The 17,192-nt window shown below is 24.6% G+C and overlaps 4 protein-coding genes across 4 annotated transcripts; 3 read left to right on the top strand and 1 right to left on the bottom strand.

Annotated features, from left to right (window-relative positions):
• Positions 1 to 19: 19 nt before the first annotated feature.
• LOC113560826 (dynein heavy chain 2, axonemal-like) lies at positions 20 to 3,908 on the top strand (the record flags this gene model as incomplete). Its single annotated transcript, XM_026966923.1, has 12 exons — positions 20 to 67; positions 145 to 422; positions 508 to 837; positions 920 to 1,029; positions 1,093 to 1,208; positions 1,285 to 1,595; positions 1,660 to 1,928; positions 1,995 to 2,134; positions 2,349 to 2,493; positions 3,416 to 3,448; positions 3,523 to 3,668; positions 3,731 to 3,908. Coding segments are annotated over exons 2-12 (1,905 nt in total), but the record flags the coding sequence as incomplete, so codon positions are not given.
• A 68-nt stretch (positions 3,909 to 3,976) lies between these two features.
• On the top strand, positions 3,977 to 10,595 carry LOC113549180 (dynein heavy chain 2, axonemal-like). The gene is made up of 18 exons (XM_026950362.1): positions 3,977 to 4,058; positions 4,126 to 4,290; positions 4,371 to 4,540; positions 4,611 to 4,782; positions 5,144 to 5,723; positions 5,786 to 6,213; positions 6,438 to 6,813; positions 6,881 to 7,027; positions 7,097 to 7,403; positions 7,476 to 7,692; positions 7,844 to 8,035; positions 8,247 to 8,431; positions 8,528 to 8,870; positions 9,458 to 9,608; positions 9,819 to 9,973; positions 10,044 to 10,139; positions 10,217 to 10,364; positions 10,441 to 10,595. The coding sequence occupies exons 1-18, from the start codon at positions 4,029 to 4,031 to the stop codon at positions 10,593 to 10,595; spliced, it is 4,017 nt and encodes a 1,338-aa protein (XP_026806163.1). The 5' UTR covers positions 3,977 to 4,028.
• Positions 10,596 to 11,938: 1,343 nt separating this feature from the next.
• LOC113561010 (transcription initiation factor TFIID subunit 13) lies at positions 11,939 to 16,035 on the top strand. Its single transcript, XM_026967176.1, has 5 exons — positions 11,939 to 12,077; positions 12,159 to 12,208; positions 14,099 to 14,272; positions 15,093 to 15,258; positions 15,755 to 16,035. The coding sequence occupies exons 2-5, from the start codon at positions 12,182 to 12,184 to the stop codon at positions 15,796 to 15,798; spliced, it is 411 nt and encodes a 136-aa protein (XP_026822977.1). The 5' UTR covers positions 11,939 to 12,077; positions 12,159 to 12,181; the 3' UTR covers positions 15,799 to 16,035.
• On the bottom strand, positions 12,430 to 13,385 carry LOC113561009 (33 kDa inner dynein arm light chain, axonemal). The gene is made up of 3 exons (XM_026967175.1): positions 13,254 to 13,385; positions 12,924 to 13,193; positions 12,430 to 12,849 (listed from the first exon to the last, which is right to left on the bottom strand). Exons 1-3 carry the CDS (start codon positions 13,344 to 13,346, stop codon positions 12,487 to 12,489), a joined length of 726 nt encoding a protein of 241 aa, XP_026822976.1. The 5' UTR covers positions 13,347 to 13,385; the 3' UTR covers positions 12,430 to 12,486.
• Positions 16,036 to 17,192: the final 1,157 nt, after the last annotated feature.

Genomic DNA, 17,192 nt, shown 5'->3' on the forward strand with positions numbered 1-17,192 from the left:
ATTACTGTAAATTTCAACATTGGGAACAAAAACTTTCAATTAACACGCCATGGAAATATGATAGAGAGTATAACTATAACATTGAACACGCAAAATGTATTAAAAATATCTTATTAATAAGTATAATAAATATTTTATTTACAGAGTACAATTTTCAAAAATAATTATTCCAACGGTAGATACCATTCGTCACAATTATTTAATACAGTCATATTTAAGTAAAAAACAACCAGTTTTGTTAGTTGGACCAAGAGGATGTGGCAAAACATTGAACGCTAAAAATTCATTTGAAACTATGAATAAAACTGAATATTCTTTTTTAAAGATTAATATGACATCTACGACTTCATCTAATGACGTTAAAGAAACGATTGAAGATAAATTAGAAAAACGCACTAAAGAACTGTATATTCCACTAACTGGTATTATTATTATTATTATTATTTGATATATATATTATGTTTTTTGATTTCATAATTTTTAAATATATACCTAATACTGTTTTAGGAAAAACAATGGTTGTATTTTTGGATGATATGCATATGCCTATAAAAGAACCTTGTGGAGTACAGCCTTCCTTGGAATTAATTAGACATTTGATCGATTATGGATTTTGGTATGATACAAAAAAACAATGTCCAAAGTATGTTAAAAATATGCTACTCATTTGTGCTATGACTCAATTTGATAAAATAAAGCACTTTATTAGCAATCGGATGTTAAATCGTTTTAGTGTGGTCAATATACCATCACCCAAAGAAAACGATATATATAAAATATACAATTCAATACTCAATCAACATTTAAACGATTTTGATGAAACTGTGTCAGAAATAGGTACAGTCGAACACTACATCAATATAGAATACCTCTAGTTTAGAGTTTTCTCAATACCGTTTATATTATTTAATTATCGTAGGTAATGGATTGACTTCGATGACCATAAGCCTTTATAAACATTTAGTGATTAGCATGACTCCAACTCCATCAAAAATACATTATTTATTTAACTTGAAAGATGTTTCAAAAGTAACAATATTCCTAAATTATTTTCATGGCTGAGTAAAACTATGAATATTTTTTACTTTTAAGGTATTTCAAGGTTTACTACTTAGTAATGTCAAGTATCAAAATTTTAAAGTGCCTATGTTGCGGCTTTGGTGTCATGAAGTATTTCGTGTTTTCTATGACCGTTTAGTTGATACAAGGTAAACCATTTAGCTTCATTTTTACCTATCTATTATAATTAATAAATATAACTTTTTTACCTACAAACTATTTCAGCGATCAAAAATGGTTCTTAAATCAAATAAATCACCTTCTTGAAAATACTTACCATTTAACATATCAAGATTTGTTTGCATCAAAAAAAAATCCAATATTTTTTAGTTTTCTAAATGAAGAAATGCTGTACGAGGAAATCGTAGATGAAGAGAACTTGAAACAGTTTATCAAATGTAGCATAAAAGAATATAATTCTAACTCAGAATTTATGCCAGTAGACATTTTGTTGTTCAGGGATTATATAGAACATATTTGTCGTATTGTTAGAGTTATATCACAACCCATGGGTCACATACTTCTCATAGGCATTGGTATATTTGAAAAAAAATTTTAACATATAACTTACGAATAAATAAAATATAAGTATACTTTTAGGTGGATCAGGCAGATCAACTCTAGCAAAAATAGCCTCGTGTTTGTGCAAATACAGTATTTTTACGATTGAATTATCCAAATCATACGGAACATCGGAATTTAAAGAAGACTTAAAATTAATTTATTCCGAAACGGGCATAAAAAATCAACCAACATCATTTGTGTTTAATGACACACAAATAGTTGATGATTCTTTTTTGAAAATTATTAACAGTATTTTAAGTACTGGAGAAGTAACACGGTTATTCAATGAAAATGAATTAGAAGAAGTAAAATAGTCATTTAACGGAATATTATTAATATTATCATGAATTTCACTTATGTACCTATTTTAGATCAAAAATGCATTATCAGATAATATTAAAAATGCAGACGAAATAGAATCAGCCGGAGCTGTTTATTCAATTTTTATAGATCGAGTTAAAAAAAACCTACACTTTATTTTATCTTTTAGTCCTATAGAAAAATCATTTAGGTAAGTAAACACTAGGTTGTTTCATATTTGTAAAATTATATATATCAACAAAATTTTAATTTATTATACACACCATTAAATAATTAGTAGCTATTATTTATTATAATGTATTTAATATTTTGTATGTTGTATACCATACCCTATAGTATTATATAATATATATCAAGTATTCTAAATATTTGATACTTTTTTTATTTATTATCCTGTATAACAGAATACGATTGAAGCAATATCCCGCATTATTAAATTGTACTACAATTGATTGGTTTTTGGATTGGCCAAAAGAAGCTTTATTGGAAGTGGCATCAACTTCTCTCGATGGTCTTGATATTTTAGCAACAATTACTGGAGAACAAAGAGTAAATATTTCAATACCAGCTATATAAATAAATTGACAATTTTCACTAACCATATATTATAATATTTATGTTAATAATGATACAAATTTACGACAGTTAATATATTTTTTTATTTATCTTTGAATAATTATGTTAGATCTTATTAGTGTTTTTTTTAATTTATTTGAAAATTGCACAACAAAGAAATATTCTATTTTAACAAATTAAAATTTCTTCAAATCAACACATTTTTTTAAAATTTATAAATCTGAATCAACAGTCCTGAACTTAGTGATCACTAGCTATCGGCTGATTATTCGATTACTATTCACGTTTTAAATAATAAAAATAACATTATTTTAAATAGAGATACATATATTTAAATTATAAAACATTAAAAGTTAAAATGATGCAATAGATTCCGTAGTATTAATGTGCTATACCATGCATTTCAAAAACTGTGTAGTGTGTACATAATATTAACTATAGTTCCTACATATTTATTAATATTAATGTAAATATATTATTTATACGGGTAACTACTTATAAACATTAAGCATAGGCGTGCAGAGTATGCGCTTACGATTTGCATACTCTGTGAGTTAAGGCAGACACTATTTAGAAGACATAATATTAATTAAATCCCAATATAAAACTATTTAGATAGAAAAAATAACAAAATTTGTATGTTCATTGATCTGTGTTTATTGTATTAATTGTATGGTTATAAAACTATATCATATTCAATAAACTATTTTAAGACAATATAAATATGAGCATTTTTCGGGGGACATTTATATATTTGAGGAACAAATTTTATCAACAGCATATACCATGCGAATCAGTGATTAAAATCTAATGTTTATAAGTATTTAATATATTATTCTTTTATTGTAAACAACAATTATTATTTTCATATATTATTTTAATAATATTTTTGCAGGTACATGAAGATAAAAATGAAATAATAGCTCGGGTAAATTGCCTATTAATATTTAAAAAAATGTATTATTATTGATTAATATTAACGGATTTAATTCAATTTTAAAGGATAAATTAAAAAGTTCGTTGGCCTCAATTTTTTCTTCTATCCACAATTCTGTAATAGAATATTCCAACCATAATAAAGTTGAATTGAATTGTACAAATAATGTAACACCGGCTGTTTATTTAGAAATGATATTTAGATACAAAAAGTAAGTTTAAGATTTAATAAAACTATTTTCAAATGCAACCATGACAAAATTAAATTTCACAGAATTCTTCACGAAAAACGTATTGAAAAACAAAATATGTCAATTAAATTGAGAAATGGTTTAGAAACGATTAATGGCATTAATCATAAAATAAATGATATGACAATGGAATTAGGAAAAGTCACAGAGCTTATTACGAAGCACACTAAAATATGTGAAGAAATGTTTACAATTATTTCTAAATATATTAAAGAAATTGATAATGAAAAAAAAGAAATCTACATAATTTCTAAAAATATAAAAGAAGATGAATTAAAATGCCAAGAAATTTACAATATAGCTTTAGCGGAATTAAAACTTATGATTCCAGAGCTAGAAGAAGCTACAAATGTATGAAATAAATTAACTTTTATAAAAAATTGTAATTTATTACAATTACCTGTTATTTGATTCACAGAAAGTATATGCTCTTAGTAAAAAGGATCTCTCGGAAATTAAATGCCTCTCCGTACCACCAGAAGGTGTGAAATTAGTTTTAGGAGCCATTATGACATTAAAACAAGCTGATCCTAGTTGGGCAGAAGCTAAAAGACAACTAAATGATCCTAATTTTTTACAGCAGGTAAAAATCATAATATGATCAATTTTAATACCTACTGACAATAAATTAAACTAAATTAATGAATATAATTAATGTCATAGTTAAAAGATTTCGACAAAAATCACGTAACCGATAATGTCATTAAAAAAATCGATGTATTTATAAAAAATCCAGAATTTGAACTAGAAAAAATCGGTCTTCAGTCAACAGCTGCTAAGTCTTTAGGCATGTGGGTTGTTGCTATTGAAAAATATGTTAAAATGTACAACAAGTAAGGACATGAATTATGAACAATAAATTATTTTATGAAAACTTTTATCAGCAATAATATTTTAAATTAGAACTATAACACCTAAAAGAGTAGCTGCAGATTTAGCAATGGCAAAAGTTAAAGAAGAACAAACTTCCCTTAAAGATTTAGAAGAAAATTTGACAAAAAAACAAAGTCTACTTGAACAACAAAAACTGGATTACGATGAAAATATTATTAAAAAAGAACAACTTATTACTAAAGTAAGTTCTATTATTATTATAAATAACTATTTCTCATTATTATTACTATTAATATTATTTATAAGTTATTGTTATACATAACTACTACTACATACTACCTATAGGTACCATAATATATATTATTACTATTAACTAAAATAATATAAATATATGAACTATATACATTAGTATTATCGAATCCATCATATTATATAGATAAATTATATAACATTATTTCGTCTATGTTGTTAAAAAAATTCTTATCGACTAGAATATGTTACATGAAAACAAAGTAGGAAAAAACTCAATTAAATTTGCATTGATAAAATGCATTTAATTAAATAACTCTACAATTTATTTTAATTAAATTTAATTAAAATAGGCTGAAGAATTAAAAAACAATTTGGAAAAAGCTACAAAACTAATTGATGGATTGTCCAAAGAAAGAATGAAGTGGAATAAAACATTAAATCAAATCGTCAAGGAATTTGATTATTTACCAGGAGATTGTATTCTAAGTACTGCATTCATATCATACATGGGACCGTTTAGGTTTAAGTCTCGAGAAATAATTATGAATTCATGGTTAAATCTTATTAAAGAACATGGAACTCTTAACAACCCTAACTTTGAAGTTACTTTATTTCTAACAAATCCGACAACAATCAGAAACTGGAACAACCATGGATTATCCAATGATAGATTTAGTTTGGAAAATGGTATTATCATTAGCCAAAGTTATCGATATCCATGCATAATAGATCCACAAAGTCAAGCATGGAGATGGATCAAAAATATTGAATTGAATAATGGATTAAAAATTATTGATTATAGATCAACAAATAATATGCAAAATTTAGAAATTGCATTACAAAATGGGTACCCAACTTTGGTACAAATTGATTTTGAAAATATTGATCCACTTATAATCTCTATATTATCTAGATCTATTTTAAAACAAAGTGAGTTAAAAAAACCCATTTAAATTATGACATTTACAGTAAATACGTTTATTTTGTTATAGGAAATAAACTTTTTATACGAATAGGTAATAAGCTATTAGCCTACAATGAACGTTTTAGACTTTTCATTACAACAAAAATAAAAAATTATTATCATTTATCTGAAGTAATAACACGCACAACAGTAATTGATTTTGCTACTACTGAAGAAGGTCTCGAAGAACAATTACTAAAAATGTTAGTTAATGTTGAAAACCCTGGTTTGGAAGAGTTCAGAGATAATACGATCATCAATATCGAAAAAGATAAAAAATCTCTAGTTGACGTACAAGATGAATTGCTTAAGTTATTGGATAACAATGAAAGCTCGTTATTAGAAAACGAACAACTTCTCTTAACATTAAAATCTTCGAAAGCAACATTTAACATAATTAAAGAACGTCTTCAAAGCTCTTTAACTAGTCAAGCAGAAATCTTCATAGTTCGAGAAGTAAGTATTATTCTATTTATTTGAACACTTCAATATTCTAAAATATTTCAATAATAAAATTTTAAAAAAATAATCTTTACTACTATGACCCAAGCAATAGTGTATTTATATTAAAACGCAAGTTGTCGCGAATAAATGGAAATTTAAACCCTCAAAATATTAACTTGAATTGTATTTATATAAATAAATATATAGTCATTATCCGTAATAAATATATATTTTAGGGCTATAGACCGTGTGCCAAACGTGCTGCCATTTTGTATTTTATTATCAATGACCTGGATAGAGTGAATCCAATGTATCAGTTTTCGTTGGATTTTTATACTGAGTTGTTTAAAAATTCAATTAAAAAGAGCAATGCAGCAGAACAGCTCAACGAAAGGATTGACAATTTAAATGAATATCACACATATGCAGTTTATGAATACGTCTGTCGAGGGTTGTTCGAACGCCATAAATTACTTTTCTTGTTTCAAATATGTACTAAAATATTGGTCATAGAAAATAAAATAAATAAAGATGAGTTAACATTTTTATTTAACGGTGGAATTAAACAAAATGAAAAAGAAATAAAACAACTTATTACCACAAAGTGTCCGGGTATATCTTTTATAATATAATAATATAAATGACCCCTGTGCAGAAATAATATTAACTTTTTTTTTAGACTGGTTACCTGCAACATGTTGGGATAACATTTTAGCGTTATGTAATTTGCCTAGTTTTTATGATGTAGAAAAATCATTTGAAAAATACTCAACTGAATGGTATAAGTGGTACTTATCCCCAGAGCCAGAAAATTTAAAACTAGTTGGTAAGTTTTAAAGCTTTAAAATTTTGACATTTATAAACAAATTTGCTCATAATTACTTGGTATTATTAGGTCCATGGGAAAATAAATGTAATTTATTTCAGCGCATGCTATTTATAAGAAGTTTGCGATTAGATCGACTATCATTTTCTATCAAACATTTTATATCAAGAAATCTTGGACGTCAATTTTCCGAGACTCCGGTCGTAGATTTAAAACATACTTTAAATAATCTTAATAACACAAATTGTTTGATTTTTATTTTGTCCTCTGGTTCTGATCCAACAAATATATTAACATACATGAATAGAAATTTCAATAAAAAAGGACAATTTCAATCTCTATCCTTAGGCAATGGTCAAGAATTAATCGCCACCGAGTAATTCTCATTATTTTTAATTAATAATAATTATTATTATGTTTAATTATATATTTTATACTATATAAATAGCTTAATAAAAATCGGACAAAAAGAAGGTCATTGGATATTTCTTGAGAACTGTCACCTCCTATTATCATGGATGCCGCAGTTAGAAAAAATAATTGAAAATATGCAAGACGGTAAAGCTCATCCGGACTTCAAGTTATGGTTAAGCTCTAAACCACATTCCAAATTTCCAATAAATTTACTACAAACCGCTATAAAAATATCGATTGAACAACCAAAGGTAAATTTTAATTTTAAATCATAATAAAATATAATGATTTATTAAATATCTAATATCTATATATCTATATACCTATATGAGTAACACGCAAAACTACAAATTTACCTAAAATTGTATTATATATTTATTGATATTTTTATTGTTCTTATAGAACATAAAATCCAGTTTATTGTATTTATATCAAAATATAAACGAAGAGCAATATTCTCAAAATCCCACATCAATCAAATACAAAAAAATACTATTTAACTTGTGTTTTTTTCATTCTATACTAACCGTTAGAAAAAAATTTTTAAGCCTGGGATGGAATAAAATATATGACTTTAGTGATTTTGATTTCGAGGTAAAATATTTTAATAACAATTCATTGAATATTTGTGTTTTACAATATATGTAAAGTATAATATATTATAAACAAATTAAAATATTTATAATTTGCATACAATTTATTCATACATTTCTCTAAAGGATACAAAGTGAATAAATTATCCATTAAAACATTATTGTATTGCACTCAAAAATAATCAATACATCATTACGATTTATTATCTCAGGTATCAGAAAACATTTTATTCAATTGTCTCAACGAGTACGAAGAAACGCCCTGGACTGCATTAAAATATTTACTAGGAAATGTTATTTATGGTGGAAACATAACTGATATTTGGGATAAAAGACTTTTGGACACATATATAAACCAGTTTTTCAATGAAAATTCTATTACAACTCATTTTTACAAGTATACCTATAATGTTATATCATTATAATTGCGTTTTTAACACATTAAATAGTATATGCACCAATTAATAACTAATTCATATTTTACTTTTTAAAGGTCATCGTCACTGATCAATTGTATTGTCCCAGAAAATGGTACTTTACAATTCTTCAAAGAATTCATAAAAACATTACCTTGTGAAGATATAGCTGAGACATTTGGGCAGCATTCGAACAGCGATATGATTTATTTAACAAGAGATAACTATTTATTATGTGAAACACTAACATCTTTACAAGAACAATTTATTGGTTCATCAGTCGATAACGATAAAGAAAAAAAAGTGCTATTTCAAATATCTCAAATACTTCAAAATATTCCTTCATTAATTAATTACGAAATTATTGCTGAAAACATTAACATAAAAAGAAGTATATCGAATGCTGTAATTTTTCAAGAGGTATTTTTTACTTAATTTAAATTATACCCCAATTAAATATATCATCATTAAGTAAATCTATAAGTAGACAATGTAGAAACATTATTACTGTCAATTCTAAAAGTACTAAATGAGACTATTTTTAATAAAATAATAATTGTATTACATACTTAATAGTTTTTGACTTAAATTAGAGTAAAAAAATATTATATTTAAAAAAAAAACATACACAATCTGTTATAGTTAAATATAAATTTATGATAAATTGTTAACAGGCAGGTATCTACTCATAAATTTAAATCTTTAAGTTAAATTTTGTGAAAGACTATATCAAATTTAGACTGCATAAAATTTTTTTCTAAATCTTTGATCATTCTTATTTATTTTGGTATTTATTTATTACCATTATATAATACAACAATCAATTTTCGTTCCCCTTCTTTTAATACTAATGCAAGTTATGATCATTTTAGATGATAATGAGACCAACTTATTTTTTAAGTATCACAGAATTTGCGTTTAATAAACGATTGAAATTTTAAAATATCAAAATAGTTTTGAATTTAATGGTATTAATGAAGTTTTAAGATATACTATTCGAATTTTAGGCAATGTGTTATAATAATTTACTTAAGAATATGGAAATAACATTGATGACATTAGAAAAAGGAATCACAAGCCTAATGATTATACCTCCAGATATTGAAAATATGTTTGAAAAATTATACGAAGGCAAAGTACCAGATCAATGGCTAAAAAGTAATATTATAAATATCTATGTTATTACACAATACACATATATAATATTAGTGCAGATTAGATAAGTCATTAGTTTTATTTAATTTATAGACTATATATAGCAGGTGCTCAAAGTTGTCTATTTTATTGCTAGAATACTAGATACATATTTTTTAATTACATATTTTAACTTATCTTATAGCATATCAATAATTAGTATAATAATTTCAGCTTATCCGTCTTTAATGAATTTGGGTGCGTGGATGCAAAATTTAATTGAACGAGTAAAATATTTTACAACTTTGATAAACACAAGTCAACAACCTGTATCAATTTGGTTAGGAGCTTTCACTTCTCCTGCTAGTTTCTTAACTTGTATACTCTTGGTACAACAATATTAATGCATTTATTATTATATTATCTCAAGTAATTTATTTGACCTTTTTAACCTTACAGAATGAATCAAAAGAATCTTCAGTGCAAATAGATTTACTGAGTTGGGAATTTATACCTATGCAAACATCAGTGAATGACTTAATAAAACCACCAGACGTATATTTATAATCAATTTTTGATTTTGATTGCAATTTGCAATTTATGTGTATTAATATTTTATTATTTTTATTTAGAAAGGAGTATATATACATAACCTATATTTGGAAGGTGCTGGTTGGGATAACGAAAATTCGTGCTTACGTGAACCCTTGCCATTAGAATTGATAACTAAACTACCCATCATACATTTTTTACCCGTTGAAGGCAAAAGGAGTCTTCTAGGTTTTAAAATCTTAAATTTATTTTTTAAACTAATATTAAGAGTTTGTATGGTACCTATATAACTTTTTAATTTTAGATTTTTACCAAAGTCCAGTATATTATTGTCCTAAACGAAGTGGAACTCATGAAACCTATTCGTGTGCAGTTATATTAAACTTAAAAAGCGGGTCACAGCATCCAGATCATTGGATTAGACGATCTACAGCAGTATTATTAAATTTGGGAAATTAAATTACTAAATAATATTAAAGCTCTAAACTGCATAACTAGTAATAGTTTATACACATTCATTAAAACTATATAGTTACATTAAGTCTAGGTATATAATATATATATATATATACATACCTAAACTGTCTAAACTATAAATTTGTATTTCATTTTTAATTAAAATGAGTAGAAATAAATATTATAGTTAATATTAAAACCATTAAAGATATTTAATATCACATAAATGTATATCACCCTCGATTCTCGTGTTTATTTAATGTTAAAATAATTAATAATATAATTTATATTTTCATTGCCCATAGGAACTTTTAAAATATTATGTCGCTTAATTATTAATACGAAAAATTATTTTAGTACTTAGTAGTAATATTGTAAGTAAACCATTTATTTTAGTAAATTCAGCGAAAAAACTAATTTGAATACACAATACTGTCAATACACCAATATAGGTATTGCATGTATGATTTTTGAAATTCTCGAAGTGATGAATATATTGAGTTTACAACGAAATGTATTTTTTATCTTAATTTTTTATGTCTCAAAACATTTTTCCTTGTGAAAAAAATGCCCTGATCATCAAATAAATTATCTAAATATTTTGACTCTTTTTAAAGGTATTTATTTAAATAAAGATAAAAATTGTTTCTTGGCCAACTAGCTTGAAAATTGAGTACAACATTTTTCTTAAGTTATCATAGTCATTTTAAGTATAGTAGGAAAAACAAAACATTAAGGAAATCAAGAATTTTTACGCAAATCCAATATTATTATAATAATTGTTTTTGAACCATAGTTACTTTAAACCTTATCAAATTTAATCTTTTCCTAATTTAATGTAGTTCAAAATAGCCAAAGTTGTCGAAGCAAAAAAGCAATAAAATCAACTGTATATGAAAATCATATTTATACATACATATTATACCGTTTTCACAATACCGACTTGCTGTACTTTCATGAATATAATTTATTTTAATATTTAAAAAATATGAGGGCGCCAACTTTCTAATAATTGTTTTAAATTTTTTTATTCCATCAGTTATCCACATTTTATTATTTGTAGAAATGTATTAATTATTATAATTTATAACTAATAGCTATATGAAAATATATTCAATGTACTTAGTGATATATAAGCTAACACATACCTATATTATCTTAGTTCATGGTTAGACCTACAAGAACAAAAGTAGTACATTCATATTATTTTTTAATGAATTATTGAATTGTGTTGGTATTAATGTATTAATATTATATTTCCACATCCCTTCCACGGTATAACTCATCAATGTAAACACACCTTATCATATTATTATCACAGATACAAATCTTAGAATTATCATGAATCCTAACAACTATCAATGTTTAATGTGTCATTTTGTAATAAAATTTCACAAATTTACCATGATAATTTTAAATTCTTCAATATTTAATTAATTATTTAGTATTTTAGTGAATAATTGTCTCGTCGATTCTTGTCTAAAGGTAAACGATTACAGATCAAACGAAGTTAATATTAAAACAACACTATTAAATATTTTGATTTGAATGTTGTTAAATTTTTAGAAATTTTGTGTGTTGTTCTTGAAATGGCTACAGAAGATGCATTTGATCAGGTAATAGTCAACATTTATCAGTAAATATATAAACAATGAAAATTACATATCCTCAAAAATGTTGATTAAATGAGTAGATATTATTTAAATTTTAATTTGAACAATAAGGTCTAATGTTTTATAAAATATATACCTAATACCAAAAAAATTTAAAAATCATAGTTGAGGTATGAATAATTTCAACATAATCTCACTTTCTCAACACAAAGATAAAAAAATCATAAAAACTACACATATTTTATTTAAGTATGGTAGCCAAGTGACTCGATTTTTAAAAATTATTTCTTTGGTGCTATAATTCCTTCAAGTTGAGCTTTTAACTGTTGATTAGATCTTTTCAAAAAATTAATTTCTTCGTTGTGTCTTTGTTGTTCAGCAATACGTTGTTCAGTTCCTTGTCTTTGAGCCATTTCATATTTTGCAATTGCTGTTGCTAAGTCATCCTTGATTTTCTGTTTTTCAATTTCCAATTCAGTTAATCGATCTTGCATGTCAAGCTTATTATGTTCTGCAGACAATGACTTCCTTATACCAAAAGCAATACTACTTTCATATAATGACCGGTAAGCATCCATTGTCATTTTAAGTTCATCACGGACTTTTAGTAACAAAAGTCCTCGTTCTGCACAGTTAATAGTAACCTTAAAATTAATTAAAACATGGAGATTATAGCAAAGGTTGTTTCATATTAATTATTAGTTAATATTATTTCTACCTGTCGAATTATTTCATCAAAACACTGAGAATAAAGAGCTCTCCGAATTGGACATATACCAGTTTCTCGTGCCTGTAAATGCTGCAAACTCATATCTAACATTTCTGTCAACTTAATTACATCCATTCTAGTAGCTGGTTGATTTGAAACCTTTTGTCTCCACTGTTTTCCATTTTCTTCCCATTCTCTTGGTGGCAAAATACAATTTAGAATTTCATCGCATTCTTTAATTTTTTCATTTGATATTAGACCATCTTTTTCATCAAGTTTCTGTTAATTATAAAATAACTAATTTTATTTATGGCCCATTAAATTTAAATAATAATAAACCTTGTTTTTCGATTTTTCTTCGCGTTCTGTGACTGCTACTGGATTACTGTAGCGTACCAAATTCATCTCCAGAGGTACTATTTTTTCTCCCATTGTCGTAGATTTTTTGTAAATAAATCATAAAAATTATAACTTTAAAAAAGTTATAAAAAGAAAACTTGTTAAAAAAAACCTTTATATATGTTATATCAGTTGTCATGGTAAAGTTATTGATTAATATTTTATAAGCATAAATAATTATTATAATAAAAGTTAAAATGTTTATCTATGAAACTATTAAATTTAACAATTATACTTAAGGTTCATATTTTTGAATAGTTAGACAACCATTTAAGTTGTATCCTATGGCAAATGGCAATACAAAATTTTTATCCACTAATTTTAGTATTTTACTGTAAATTGTTAAGGTGATGATTTTTTTTTTTTGAAAATATGAATGTATCTAAATCAATATCAGATTAAACAGTTTCCTAGTTATATAAATGTATCTACAAAATACATTCCTTAATAACCTTTTAATTAAAAAAACTTAAAACCATTATAGCACATATAATTTTTCAATCCTATTATCATGAGTTATTATCCTTAGTAATCAGTTTAAAAACTGCAAAACTGCTTATTCAAATTTAGATACTTTAAATGTTTTAAAAATAATAATAATAATAACAACAACAAATCTAAATAATTGATAATTTGGTCTTTATTTATACTTAAAAATTCAAAAAATCAAAATTTTAATAAATAATTGAAGAAAAAAATGACGGTAAATCTAGTGCTTTGTTTATCACCCTATATATTTATCATTTTATCTATAATTCATCATTTAAAATACTTTGATTTTTTAGTTTGATGAAGAAGAACAACAAGTAGAAAGTCAGTCATTTACAAAAGCTGGTCGAAAGCGACTTTTCTCAAAAGAATTGCGTTGTATGATGTATGGTTTTGGCGATGATGAAAATCCATATACTGAAAGTGTTGACATACTTGAAGATCTAGTAATTGAGTTTATCACAGAAATGGTAATATAAAATGTTATTATTATACAGGATGATTATTTTATCATTAAACACTCATTATTTCGTCAAATATTTTAAATATTTTTTTTTTCATACATTTCTCAAACTGAAATTGTAATTTTTTTCACTCTTTTGTTTAATAATGAAACCGCTATAAACTTTTGATTTTCAAAACGTACTAAATTAATAGGGCTATTTTTTTATGCATTTTAACGTTCAAATTATTATTTTTCATTAATTTTTTAGCTGGTAATAGCTTTTCAAAATTTGGCAGTTTTCAGTTTTTATAGAACTTCTTGTTTCTGAAGACAGTAGTCACATGGGTAACAGATAATAATGAGAGGTACTTATTATTTTCATTTGTAATAAACTCGTTATCGACTATTTACGCAGTGGTAAACTTTATACTTGTAGTTATCAACGCCTCACAGTCGTAATAACCTGTAGGACGAACACCAAAATACCTCAAACCACCCAACTTTAAGCAGCTATAATTCATTAACTGTTAAATGAAAAATAATATATTTAACGTAAATATTCATAAAAAAAAGTCCTACTGTTATATGAAATTTTATATATAGGTTGCCATTTGAATACCAAAGGTGATTTCACTATTAAATATAAGGATGAAAAAAATAAAAATGTTATATAGTTTTAGAAAAGCATGAAACTAAAAATTTTGATGAAAAAAAAATTGAAAAAAGTCAACATTTTTTAAAATGAGTATTTTATAATAAAGTTAATTACTATTAAGAACTATGTGTATATTTTACTGTCATAAATTAACAAATTATATTTTCATTTTATTTAATATTCATTTTAGACTCATAATGCTATGGAAATTGGACGGTCTGGACGAGTTCAAGTAGAAGATATTGTATTTTTAGTAAGAAAAGATGCAAAAAAGTATGCTAGAGTCAAAGAATTATTAATGATGAATGAAGAATTGAAAAAAGCACGGAAAGCATTCGATGAAGGAAAATTTGCTGGTAAAAATACATTTATTTCATTCAAAAATATTGGATCCTGTTATATTTTTTTTAGTATAAGCCTCAAAAATATTTTTAATAACATTTTATTTACTCATATCAATTTTCTAAGTAAATAACTTATATATTTCTACCAGGTGCGTGGTATACTCATAGATTTACATTTTTTTATTAATAATTATAATAATTAAATTTTTTCTCATAAGCCATTATCTATTCACTTGTAATGCGTTTATACAATTAAGTATACTTAAAGTTATTAATTTTATGTGGAAAATTTTGTCAATTAATTTTAAATAACACCCTTTGAAGTTCCTGGTTACGCGCCTGATTTCTACATTAAAAAATTATTTAATTTTACATTTTTTTTTTAATAAATTTATTATTAGATATTTTTAATAACTTGATCCAGTGTTCATAAACTGAGCATTGTTAATTATGCTAAATAATAGTATAGTTAACAATATGCTAAATAATTATTATTTTATTGTTACAGGTAATGAAGTACCAAACAACGGTAATACTAGTATCACTAAATAATGAACAAGGCTTTTTGTTCAATTTATGTTTATTTAATTTAATATGTACTTTTGTATTAAGTAACATTAAATGCTTTACTTTTATAAATAACTTTTAAGCATTATAACATTGTATGTTTTTTTTTTAATTATATATTCTTTTGGTAAAATAATTCGAGATAATATACTTAAATACTACAAAACATTGAGTTTTATATAAGACATCACCATTATAATACAACTTGTTTAATTTATAACAGTTCTTCACTTAATGAAATTCATCAATAATAACTTGTACAAAAATAAATTAGTCAACACTAAGCATATCAAAAACTTGGTTTTTAAATTGTTGCATATTAATATAATGTAATGGTTTCATAATATAATACTTTATTACTATCAATAATTTAATATTATTAACCCTTTGAATTTTGAAAATAATAAGCAGTCACACACATGAATATATTATATTAATTTAAAAAAATCTTATAATTTTCTTTTCTGAGGTAGCAACTGAAAAGATTTAAGGAGTCTCATGACTCGCATCATCAATTAGATAATAAGATAACTGAGAAATAATCTCTGAAACTCATATTATGTATGATTACAACCATTACAGGTTAAATTAGAAATTAATTCTTTAGGTTTCGGTCAACTACTGTTATTCACTTTACTCTATATCTCTATATAGAATAGGATTACTTATAGTATAATTGGGTTATGTACTAATGTAAGTAAATATTTATGATGGACTGTATTATAAATTATAATACATTTTATTTAAGCTAAATACAATGATATGTTTTTTATTTTAATTTTTGAAAAATATGGATCATTTTTTATTTATTTTATATGAATTGAGTATAATAAATTTATTATATTATACTTCTTTATACCAATTATACCTTATATCTATGATTTCTTTTGGGTTTTTTTAAGACATCGCGCCTTCGTGTATTGTCTTACACCCTAACAAATATACTACCTAGGTTAGGTTAGGTAAATTTTACATTTACAATAATCCAATATGCATATGCTCTGTTATTTTCAAAACTATAGAGTGAATTAACCTTATTATATAAATTAAAATTAAAGTTTTTATCTAGGATATTTTTGAGGATGTTATTGATTTATTTTGTAACGTGATTATTTTAAAATTCTTATAACTTTATTTGATAAAATTAGTGTGTATTCATAAAATCAATAATTATGATACGTTCTAAGAAAATATATAAAATAAGATTAAAAAAAAAATGATAGGTGCCTTTTTAAATTAATAAAAGTATTAAGTAAAAGTGCCTTTTAAGTTTTAAATAAAATAGATGATATTCACTTTATGTACAGACCGAGACCACGATGAAGAGAATTTCTCTTCTCTAATCTCTACATCGTGTTACAATAATATAATTTAATAAT

Source organism: Rhopalosiphum maidis, chromosome 1 (genome assembly GCF_003676215.2).
Source record: "Rhopalosiphum maidis isolate BTI-1 chromosome 1, ASM367621v3, whole genome shotgun sequence".
NCBI lineage: Eukaryota > Metazoa > Arthropoda > Insecta > Hemiptera > Aphididae > Rhopalosiphum > Rhopalosiphum maidis.

What these genes read in the sequence shown, in the direction of transcription:
- LOC113549180 (XM_026950362.1), top strand. Translation starts at nt 4,029, where the DNA reads ATGATTCCAGAGCTAGAAGAAGCTACAAAT. An exon ending in AAATCTTCATAGTTCGAGAA is followed by an intron (nt 6,214 to 6,437) that starts GTAAGTATTATT and finishes TATATATTTTAG; the next exon opens with GGCTATAGACCGTGTGCCAA. An exon ending in ATTACAACTCATTTTTACAA is followed by an intron (nt 8,432 to 8,527) that starts GTATACCTATAA and finishes TACTTTTTAAAG; the next exon opens with GTCATCGTCACTGATCAATT.
- LOC113561010 (XM_026967176.1), top strand. Translation starts at nt 12,182, where the DNA reads ATGGCTACAGAAGATGCATTTGATCAG. An exon ending in TTGAGTTTATCACAGAAATG is followed by an intron (nt 14,273 to 15,092) that starts GTAATATAAAAT and finishes TATTCATTTTAG; the next exon opens with ACTCATAATGCTATGGAAAT. An exon ending in CGATGAAGGAAAATTTGCTG is followed by an intron (nt 15,259 to 15,754) that starts GTAAAAATACAT and finishes TTATTGTTACAG; the next exon opens with GTAATGAAGTACCAAACAAC.
- LOC113561009 (XM_026967175.1), bottom strand. Translation starts at nt 13,346, where the DNA reads ATGGGAGAAAAAATAGTACCTCTGGAGATGAATTTGGTACGCTACAGT. An exon ending in AAGAAAAATCGAAAAACAAG is followed by an intron (nt 13,194 to 13,253) that starts GTTTATTATTAT and finishes TATAATTAACAG; the next exon opens with AAACTTGATGAAAAAGATGG. An exon ending in TTGATGAAATAATTCGACAG is followed by an intron (nt 12,850 to 12,923) that starts GTAGAAATAATA and finishes ATTAATTTTAAG; the next exon opens with GTTACTATTAACTGTGCAGA.